Genomic DNA, 11,467 nt, shown 5'->3' on the forward strand with positions numbered 1-11,467 from the left:
TGTCAGGCCAAGGGGGAATGGCTTGAAACTAACGGGGGGTAGATTTAGACTAGATAGAAGGAAGAAATTTTTTATTATGAGAGCCGTGAGGCACTGTCCCAGGTTGCCCAGAGAGGTGGTGGATGCCCCATCCCTGGAAACATTCCAGGTCAGGCTGGACGGGGCTCTGGGCAACCTGATCTAGTTGAAGATGTCCCTGCTCATTGCAGGGGGGTTGGACTAGATGGCCTTTAGAGGTCCCTTCCAACCCAAACTATTCTGATTCTAAGATAACCGGGAAAGGCTGAAGCTACCAAGTAAAATTCTGAAAGATTCCTCAGGCCCTTGATGCCAGACAATGTGGTGATCCGGAAGATCAGAATTAACTTCCGTCTCAGCATTTCTAGGGAGTAGTAGCCTCAAGCTTCCAGCACCTCAAGATTTAAAAGATTAAGATCACATTTCCTGGACTAGCGTCACAGTAACAGATGAATTCAGGACAGCATCTGGGCTACCTGAATCACTCCATATATGAAACCAGCCCTGGCAAACAAAGTGGTGCCTAATCATACAGTTCATAAAGTTATTTTATCTGATACTCTGCATTAGAAGAAATCGGAAGTGATAAAAGAAAACAAAAGCATTTCCTCTGTGTGAATAACAAGACTGTAGATATATGGGAACTCTCTTACTGAAGACGTATCCAGGAGCAGCTAGTCCATAAACGCAAGTAATCTGTGCTCAGGAGCATCGTAGCAAGAGCAACGGTTTAGGAAGAAGGAGGAGTAGAAAGAGGGATGACAACAACAAATATTTTAGCTCTAAGTGACAGTTACTCCAAATGCAGCACCGTGTGCTTTTATGTTGAAAGTGCATCTACCTATACAGAGAGTTATTCAAGAGTAGCTCAAGAAACAGGTGAGTATTGGCCAGGAACACAGACAAAACCTAACAGTGTCAGGAGGAGGACAAAGTGAAGAGCGCAAGATGATGCAAGAATACAGTAAGAGACCATAGTAAAACAAGGGCACCAAAATTTATCCATCTTCGAAGAAGACGGACATTGATGAAGAGAAGCAGGTTTAGCATAGTGACAGATTTAGTGAAAGAGGAGGAATATTTGGCTGCAACAACAGACTTAAAGGTAGAAAAAGTAGGTTTTAGTACAAGCAGTTTTCAGGATTCACCAGCAACCAAAAAGAATCTCAGAGAGGAAAGAATATTTTGAAAGCATTTCACCTACAGTCTTGCTTGATATAAATGGAAAGACTTGGCAAAAGTTATTTTAAATACCAAAAACCCACCACCATTTTAATTAAACAGTACACCCTCCTCCCAATGCAACTGCTACAGAAATTGGAACTACTCGGATTCATTAATAAAGCATAGACTGATAAAGCATGCAAGAGACCAGTACTGTCAAAAGCCCGCTCAATAAAAAGATGTTTCAAGAAAAGCTCAGCTAACTGGCTTGAAAAACACAAGTGTTGTTTACAGATTATTATATACATATCCAAATACATACCAACAGCAAATGAAGCGAGCGCAGATCTTTAGTGAAGTGAAAAAGGTTCTGCAGCACGTCTTGCACAGTTTTATCCTCTGAGAGATGCTAAAAAAAAAATTAATCACCTCAGCAAATCATTTCATACTCACCTGAAAAAATAAGTTAGCTAACTTTCAGAAAGAGCTCAGCTTACGCTTGACAATACAATTCTTCACGTCTAACCTTAACTTTCTGGTCTTTTTTGTGGCACTTAAGATTTTTATCTCCAGACTTCAATAAGCAAAGATTCTCTATCACAATTTGATTTATTCCATATCAAACTCAAATAGCGAGAGGAAATACTAATCTTCAGTAAAGGCTCTACACTTACAAACTGGTCTTACTGTAGAAGTTTACTAAAACCAAGTATAAAGAGCTTTAAATACCTGAACATTATTATTCCATTTTTGTGCAAAAGACTCATCAGGAAATTCAGCAGGAAGAGAGAGCTGTTCCTTGAATATCCTAATGTATTGTTTAAAATCAAAGGAATTCATCAGATATATCTGTCGGTGAGAGAATCTTGATTTTACTCTCTTCTCCAAGAGCTCCAGGATATCCTTGTTAAAAAAAGCAAGAATAATTAAAAAAAGCAGACGCATTTAGCCTATTCTTTGCTACAGTTAAAAGTACAAGAGAAAACACCAAAGTAAATCGTGTTTAAAAAAAAAAGAATTATTAAATTCTCGGGCTTAAAATGTTCTAACAAGACCTTTGCTAATTATTATAATTGATGTGCCTTGAAATGCTTAACAACTAGCCATTTACCCAAATCATGTGATGCGCGACATCATAGGGGATAATTAGTTGCTAGGATACCCAGCAAAATTTCTCCATAGATTATGTAAATATTTCAGTTACTTAAGTCTGCATTCAAGATGTTTCAGCCTATCACAGCTCTAGACAAGTTGTCTATTTAGTAGATATGTAGGTTGGCAGCTGTCATTTCACATGCCTTTTGTCAGACTGAAAGAATCCAGCTTAAAAAAAAAAACTTGAGAGCCAATATTTATCTTCCGAGATTGTCACACAGAACTAAGCAAGTCTGCCATCAAGTTGTTGGTTGAAGAGAATAGAGAAAAGCGTACTTTGCTCAGAACACGTAGCAATAGACTGGCATCAGAAAGAAGCCATGGGATGCACCCGTTTAGAGAAACACAGTACTATTCCCCTACCTCATACCGGGACAGAATGACTACACCCCTAGTTTCTAGGAACTTTGGGTGGGCCTTTTCGGTTTTTAAGGGTTTGTTGCGTGTTGGTTTTGGTGTTTTGACTTGCACTAAAAAAGGCTTTAAGGATACTGAAATTACTCACCAAAAAGAGCGCGATAAGAATAAATAGAGAGCCAATAGTGCAAAATATAAAGACCCCTTTCGATTTAGAAGTCAACAGGGCAACAGGGGCCAGTGATTTGAAAAAAAAAAAAAAAACAACAAGAAGGAACAGCTATCACCACAACCATGATACAGCTGCTGAAGACTCTACCTTCATTACATTCAAAAGCAGAGCAATACAGGGTTCTAAATAATGGGTGATGAGGATACCAGACTCGCGGCAGTAAGGAAGCAAAAGATTGTAATTTACTAAATCAGCTGCTAATTATTCTATTAACTTCCAGAAATTTGCCTAGCTAAATATCACCTAAACCAAATCAACCCCAGATTCGGGCTTCGATGAATTATTTTGATTATTATTCTTCTTGTCATAACCCGGCTATCTTCATCACCAATCCAGTTTATTGAGAAAAACAGTATAATTTTTATAAAGTATCAGCTTCCATAGTGTTAGAAAGTAATTATTTCACAGTATACACATAATCTGTTCACAGTTCCCTACAATGTCATTGTAAAAAAATCACAGCAAGTTTAACATGGATCCTAAATCTATTTTGAACATGCTAATACTATAGCAAAAATGCTCTACTGAAGTGTTTGCTTAAAAAAAAAAAAATTCCTTGTCCTCAGAACAATGATTTAAACACTGTAGGTTAATACAAGTCTGTTCTTGCCAACTGCTGACCAAGAAACTGAAATGCCCAGGAACCTCTCCAAAGAGTGAACGACAGTATAATATTAAACGGCCACGTGGATAAATATGGCTCTTCTGCGGTAAAATAGGACAACAGTCTTGTGTCTCCTTAGAAATGTAAACCTGCTCCTTTAGCAGTAAAACTGAAGGCTTTGCAGTTTTTTGGCCATCATCGTTTGCTCTCAGCACAAATTAAATTTTTTTTATCCCCCACCCCCACCCCCCTTCCCAATTCGAAAGTCAGAAAAATGGATAATTGAGAAAAGTCTCTCAGCAAATTAAGTAAGGTTCCAGGAGAGGAGAAAACATTCCAACGTCTCTCAGCAAATTAAGGTTCCAGGAGAGGAGAAAACATTCCAACTGAGACAAAAGTCTCTTTAAAACAGCTAAAAACTTTGAACAAGAAAGTGCAATTTCTTACCTGTCTACATGTAAGTCCAATAACTGTTACTGGAGTCTGTGCTGACTGGGATATATCAAAGAGGTTATAGAGCAGCGTCTGATTCTTGTGATGAACAAACAAGTCAAATTCATCCAGTATAAACAAGACTGGACAACTGCTAGTTCGATCTCCTGAGATAGCAATTTTAAAAGTTACTATATGGTAACATCATCATCAGACTTCTACCTCTACAGCTTTCACATTTTCTGGTTTTAACAATTTACATATTTTCTTTTAGCTTTTCACTAAGCCCTCCTTTTCACATATGTACTGCTACAACAGCAAAAAGAAAAAGACACTGAAAAATTGGTGAGGTTTTGTGGTATTCTGCCAAGCACCATTTCTGGTTGCAGGGGAAGACAGACCTCTATGGCAAATTTTTTAAAAAACCACTACTTTTAATAGCTTCAATCTGGATAAAATAATCTGTCCTGCATAGCTGACCATCGCATGCAAGCCTTTACAGCCTCAGTTATGTTAGGTATATGTTTGTTTAGTATTACGTATTTTTTTACATCATTTTGTAACCATGACACATTCTTGGGCTAGATTTCTTCACACCGCTTGTACAAGTAGATGAAGAAATACGTATATGCTAACTTTTCAGTCAAGTGACAAACACACACACACAGTTTCAGAACAGGGGCTACTAGAGTTTACCTTTCCTTAAAGCTTCAAGAAGGAACGCAAGATTTTCAGCAAAACTGCCCTACACAGAGAAGAAAAAAGTTTCACAATAAATTTTCAATGTCGTTCTCAGAATTGTGTAACTACATCAAGTTCAGGCATGTAACGAAACCCATTTCCTTCTAAAACCCTGCTTTCAAAACCAGTGCATAGTCAAAAATTTACAATGTTACTTCATGTTGTATAATCATAACCTCTTCAGGACACAAAAACTGCTAGTTAACTCTACATTGATCCACTTTTTTTTTCCAGCCTGAAAACCCCAAACTAATTGCCTCATACAGGCAAAAATTAGTGATCAGAAGAACGTCTACAATAAGCTAAATTTACAAGTAGCTTTATCTCTCCTTAAATAGCTATTGCATACTCATTTTCCATCCACACACATGCAAAAACTGCCACCTAATGTGTTCCACTGAGAATGATAAGTATGTAGTTTTTTAATTTGCAACCTTATTAGATAGATGAAAACATCAAACATTCACGACAGAAAACAATGAATTGCTACGACTGTCCTGCTTCAGTTGCACACACATTTCCACCCTCTGAAGCACACAAGTTGTGAGATGGGAAATAACTACAACTGAAGACCCCAAGCCCTATCAAAGGCGGCAGAAAAGCCAATTCACTCTCTGAATGTGAGTTGCAGAAGCTAAGAAAGGAAAAGGTTATATGGACAGAAGTAAGGACATTCCTGCAAATCACTATGTTTCCATGCCTGTGTGCAGCCGAAGGGATTAGATGGCTAAGAGTTTAACGGAGTACTCCACAATAACTTAACGGGGAAAATTATAGGGGAATTAAGCATATTTAAGTCCAGTTTTGCCTCCAGCATTTTGGTAGTGGAACTGTAGACCTTGAAAGGTTGTTCCGGTTCTCTGTTGAAAAGACAACTCATTCAAACCGCTATGCTGAAATTAACTACTTGCCATTTCCTTTTATTACTGCAGCTGTATTTGGGAAAATTTTAGCTCAGCACCAGAAAGGGTTTTCCATTCTCTGTATCTAAAATCATTTGGGATAAGTAGGAAACCAAAGCACAGTCCAAGCACCAAGCACTTCCAAAGGGTAATAAAGCCTAATAACCACAATCTACACTTCATCTTGTATTCCACACCACCTCTAACCTAGTTCTGTGGTTTCTCTTAACTTAAGTAGTAACACCTTACCTCTTTGGAAGCTTTCCAAACGCAACTGATGAAAATAAACCTCATCTATTGAGATTTCACCTTTCTCCCCTCTCACAATTCTGCTTTAGCCACTTGGATCGCTATAACGCATGACTCACAACTATGTAAACTCTGCCAATCTCAAAGGCCCTGCCTGGGAGCAAAGGAGGAGATGATGCTCAGAAGGACCTTCTGTCGTACCAGAAGATGGCCTCTCAAGAACACTCACTGAATAACAGGCAACAGCCAGGGCAGTTCAGATCACTACCCCAACTTATTTCACACTCAAATGAGTGAAATTTAATCTGAAACACTTCAGTTATTCTCTTTATTACTGACTTTAGTTCTAATGTAAATGAGTTTCTTATCTTTGAGAAAAGGTCAATAGAAGCAAATGTTTTAATAGAAATTCTATGCAAAATGAAAGGCTCTAAGAAGCCTGGATAGATTTCCCTATGAATTAGAAAAGGTTGCAAATATACTAAAGATACTGCTTTTTGGCTGGTTAACTTGCTTACTCTTTGTCTTGAAATGTTAAAGCTGATGTTTCCAAAATACTCTACCCTTCGGAATGCCTAATGTTTGTTTCATTTAGAGGCTTGAAGTAGATGTTAAGAGAGCCTTTCCGTTCTTCCTCCTTCTCTAAGTCAAAGTTGATGTTTTTTGAAAAAGTATCAGGACACATTAATATTGCTCAACTAGCAAAATGTAACGTTCAGCACTTGTGTAGAACATAAGTATCTGTTGGCATGCCTGAAGTGTTTGTAAACCAGGGTCTTCACAGGTAAATGTTGCCACAGTTCACTACTGTTATCAATTATTAAATATTTTAAAAGAGAAAGCTTTGTGAAGACTGAGCCAGCCATCACAATTTTGCTAATAAACTCTCAAAGCCCATTCAGTCTCAACAAGGTGCATCCTATAAAGCTAGTTTTCCAGGCAAGGATTTTTGAGGGAGATAAGCGAAGAGTATAATAAAGGTGATACTTACAAAAACTTTATCCCCAACCACATTTTCCAGGTGCAACTGTCTGATGATCTCCTTCAGGGCCACTTTATCATTAGTCTGCAGAAGCCCTGAAAGAAAATGATTTTTCAGGAAGAACTGGCAATCCTCCTTCACTCCAAGAGGCCACATCTACAGCCACTAGAAACTCATCCAGAAGCTTCTCCCCATTTCCAGCCTTACAAAGCTATGTCTTTTTATAAATTAAGACTAGACAGTAATTTTCCATATGTAATAAGAAGTTACTTAAAACAATTGAAAGTCTCAACTGAACTGATTTTTAACATTTTGAAAAGTCATTAAAAGCACAAAAGTCCTCTTTATATAGAGAGAGACAAAGAAAGGCATTTTGGAGCTCACAGACAAATGTGTCCGTAATTGCGGCTAGATTACAATTGCTGAAACCAAAATTTTTGTTCAGTACATACAATATATAGCAACTGAATATAACATAACATTTGAGTAACGCTGTATTACTTGCCATTCAGATGAACTTCCAAGAGGTTCTCTCTAACTCGTTTCATTTCTGTGAGCTCTTTTAAGACATGATTTAATAACTAGGAAAAAAAATATGTAATTTCTTTGTAAGAAGGTTAATGTATTAACAGTAAGAAAAGTGTACAAACAGGTATTATCAGATAGGAAACAGTATGTACAGTTTCATTAGGTAACAATGTTTTTGAGTATTTTCAAGACTAAAATACTAAAATGACAACTTCGCATTCACTATCATGACTGTAGCAATTACATTTGTTCATCCTGCTGAATTAGTAGGGAAAGAAATATAAAAATGCCTGCGGTATTTTAGTCACTCATTTTTGGGGTAATATCTAGGGCTTTTGCGTTAATCAAAAAAAGCTTTACGAGTTTGAGATGCGAGAGGATTTGTCTCTTGAGTTAGGATAGTATTTGGCTTCATTGCTTCATCAGGTGCTGTAGAACAAAAATCTTTACTTTAAATCTTTAAAGACACTATGCTTATTCTTTTCCTCTTGAAGTTAGGAAGCATGAGACAAAATTAAATTGCACATAATTACATCAACTCCTGCTTATAAAACTTAGGGGTCCCAAATTTACAGTCCATCAAGAACTTGTTCTTGGTAAAAGTCATAAGGAACTTGCGTTAAAATACATGTAAGTAGATTAAATGTTAACTCTTCATTCACTTGCTACTTTGCTTTTGCTTCCTCAGCTGAGAATTTGCAGCTCCCATCTACGTGTATGCATGCATACATACACGCTTATATACACGCATACAATTTTCTTGTCTCCAGCAGTCTTTTTTGAGAACTAACATCTTTCACTCGATGTAAAATAAGAAAATCATTCATTTGGCATACATGATTTGCTTATTTATATTCTGGCAAGAAGGATCACAAATTTTCATCTTTGCTATCCTTATGTAAAAGGTTTGGAAGAAAATTTAAACTTTAATTAAATAATAAAAATAGTTTGAGTTTTGGTGATGGGGGGCACGTGGTGTTTGAGGGATCTGTCTCTTGTGAGTTTTTTTAAAACTTTCACATTTACTCCAATTTGCTTGCAGTATAGAGCTCATCTATACTTTTCTATTGATATTGTATTTGGAAGCAGATACAGTGAGACTCCTACTACAGGTGCCAACATTTGTGGTGGATACTTGGAACAAAAGAAGCTCATTCCCTTGGTTTCTCAAGTTTATGCCCAATAAGCAGATGCCATCCATTCTGGCTAGCCCCTTGTCCCACAGTCTCAGTTGTACCTTGAAAGTCTACATTGCAAATACAAGAAAATCTAAAAACTATTTTCTGCGCTATGAGAGTGCTTGTTGCTTACTTACAAATCCAAAAATCTAATAAAGGAAAAATAAACTCCAGTTCGAGACTAGCAGGAAGTACATAGGTGGAGGAAACCTTATTCGTCACTGGTTTATCAACTCTTTCCCCACCACCACTCCATAGTATTTTGGCAATTATCCTTCTTCTGAAGCGCCATGGGAACAGAAGAAGGTAACAATACTGACTGTTTTTGAAATGGAAAACAAGCAAGCTATCAACAAATTGGCAGAATGATTGGTGTCAGCTGTATCATGGATAAGTTTACCATCTATTAATTTCTTTCTATTCAACTGTATTTAAAAGCTTGGGAAGACTCCTGAAGTAATTTTTGTAGTTTTTCAATCTTTAATACTTTTTGCAGTAACAGCCAACCTATTTATCACATTATATACTCATGTAAACATAAAAGACTTAAGTGTTTGCATAATATTAAAGTATATAACAGGTAAGCTAGATGTCATCCCTTCACATGCCTCAACTAAAAAGAGTTCCTTTAAAATACAAAACCTACACTTGTAAACCAGAACTACCATACAACATTCCACCTCCTAGCAATTTAGGTAACAATATTCTCTGACACGTTTAGAACAGTATTAAGATACCTTACCATTCTCTACATATAAACAGCTATGTAGAAATCCACCCCTTAGGCTACTCCTTTTACAGTTTTTGGATCTTTTCAGTCATTTTTACAGCGGAGGCCCAATAGCAATAGCAGGTTAACTTTTAAAGAGTAAGCAAAACGTGACTTTAGTTGCAAAGATGAACTCCTCTGTGGCAAGAGCCATTACAGAATTGTAACTGGAGAAATGCTGAAAGAAGGCAGAATCCATGATGTAGTCAGATCACCGAACTACAAATGCAACTTGTTCTGATAAAATTATTTCCATTTTACATGATTTGGGTACCTGTAGCATGTCACGAAACCTGGTGAAGACAGGCAAAGAATTCCAAAACCATGCATACTTCTGCAAGTCATCGTGAGGGATGGACAGGTACATGTTTCTGTCAGCTGCACATGAAGCTATTCTATTTTACAAAATCACTAGGAACTCAGCATTTGAAAAATTTCAGAAGATTGTTAGGGAACCAATTTCTCCATATTGTTATTCGACAGAATTAGCTCACAGGAAGTCCTAGAATGTTTCGGAATTCTATGTAAACAATTAGCAATTCTCTCTTCAAAAACAGAGATGAAAATTTAGCTCCAAAAGCTCCCAGGACTTCGGGGAGGTTATCTACGTCATGCTTAATTTGACCTTGTATAAACTTTTAATACATGTGTATACCGCAGTCTTTCCTGATCCTCGGGGTCCGATAATGAGGGCAGAATTACTTTCTCCATGAACTGTAGTTCTTTTCAGCAGTTCCAGCAGGTGTCTGTGTTGACAACAGCAATAGGTTAAAAACTTCAAACCGGACAACATTCAGTGAAACTATGGAAAATTCAAAGAATCTTTAGAACGTAAGAGAAAACTTGATACATTTCAGCCTGCTCTCAGAGCCAACACTCAGGGCGTGCAAAATGTAATACAATAAAGTACAAAGAGCTGAGTGATCAGCTCTCTTAAAATACTTTAAAATATTAAAACATGCAGAAGTCAGGAGTATCACTAATTCATAAAGTTCTACAACTCTCCACCATGAAAGGACAGACTTCAATAATTATTTCTTTCTTTAAAAAAAAAACATACCCAAAACAGATTGCTTTCTGTGATACCACTACAGTTCACGAAAAAGGAAGACTGGCAAACATACTGAAGGAAAACCTTGACACCAGTAAAAATGAATACTCTAGTGGAATATATGCATTTTGAGAATCTTCATAAAACTGATTATATGCTAAATTTAGGCATTCAAAGCTTGTGAACAGTAACAGCAATACTGAACTTCAAGTTCATATTCTATTCCCGCTCAAAAGAAGGAACAAAGAACAACTCTAAGTTATCTTCAGATAGACTTATCATCTAGTACCACATTTAAAGTACTTATAAAAACTACTGACACTTCCAATTCCCAAATGTTTACAAATGCAAACATTTAATATGCCTTTTTTTTTTTTATTAGAATATTGACATCATGCAATTGCTTCTAAAGGAGCAATAGAGTCATCGTGGAACAGCTGTAGCAAACGCATGTGGTTTTGTTCATTATTTGAGAGCTAACTATAACCAAGAGTTATAGTTACATACATCTTGGGAAAGAAAAACTAAGAGCTGGGAAGTTCATTGTGTTTTCTCTCCAGTATAATTGATCAACAGTGGCATATTAAGTAGAATAGTCTGTAAACTGTTTTTCAGAATTCCAGTATAAAGAGGGGAGGCTTGTTTTGTAGAACACTAACATCATAGAAATACATTTTCTCACAACGATAAACATGTCTATGTGAGCTCTGCATGTATATTACACTACACTTTTTTAATAACAGAAATGTTATTTTCCTTCCTGTAAGGGAAAAGAAACTAATGCTCATACCAGGTGATTCAACTTGCATCAAATTACTTGTGGAAAAATTGATTGTTTAAAACAAGTTCTTTAGATACGTGTTTGTTATTTTCAGAATTTGACCTGCATCTGTAAAAGGATTACTATTAGGATAGTATTATTGTCTATATTATTGGGACCGGTCTTGTTCAATATCTTGATCAATGATCTGGATGAGGGGATCGAGTGCACCCTCAGTAAGTTTGCAGACGACACCAAGTTAGGCGGGAGTGTTGATCTGCTCAAGGGTAGGAAGGCTCTGCAGAGGGACCTGGACAGGCTGGATCGATGGGCCAAGGCCAACTG

General features: G+C 37.0%; 1 protein-coding gene across 3 annotated transcripts in view; it reads right to left on the reverse strand.

Annotated features, from left to right (window-relative positions):
- The window catches only part of ORC4 (origin recognition complex subunit 4), a 23,105-nt gene that overhangs the window by 6,975 nt on the left and 4,663 nt on the right, over positions 1-11,467 (reverse strand). For 2 of the 3 annotated variants that reach the window (XM_009285273.2, XM_009285266.2), the window contains exons 4-10: positions 9,967-10,057; positions 7,342-7,417; positions 6,846-6,931; positions 4,659-4,707; positions 3,978-4,129; positions 1,912-2,085; positions 1,505-1,591 (exon numbers count right to left, since the gene is read on the reverse strand). In XM_009285273.2, coding sequence (XP_009283548.1) covers positions 1,505-1,591; positions 1,912-2,085; positions 3,978-4,129; positions 4,659-4,707; positions 6,846-6,931; positions 7,342-7,417; positions 9,967-10,057 — 715 coding nt within the window. Of the gene's footprint in view, positions 1-1,504; positions 1,592-1,911; positions 2,086-3,977; positions 4,130-4,658; positions 4,708-6,845; positions 6,932-7,341; positions 7,418-9,956; positions 10,058-11,467 lie in introns of all 3 variants that reach the window. The other variant, XM_009285282.2, reaches the window with a different exon arrangement.

Source organism: Aptenodytes forsteri, unplaced genomic scaffold, assembly GCF_000699145.1.
Source record: "Aptenodytes forsteri isolate BGI_AS27 unplaced genomic scaffold, ASM69914v1 Scaffold380, whole genome shotgun sequence".
In the NCBI taxonomy this organism is placed as follows: domain Eukaryota; kingdom Metazoa; phylum Chordata; class Aves; order Sphenisciformes; family Spheniscidae; genus Aptenodytes; species Aptenodytes forsteri.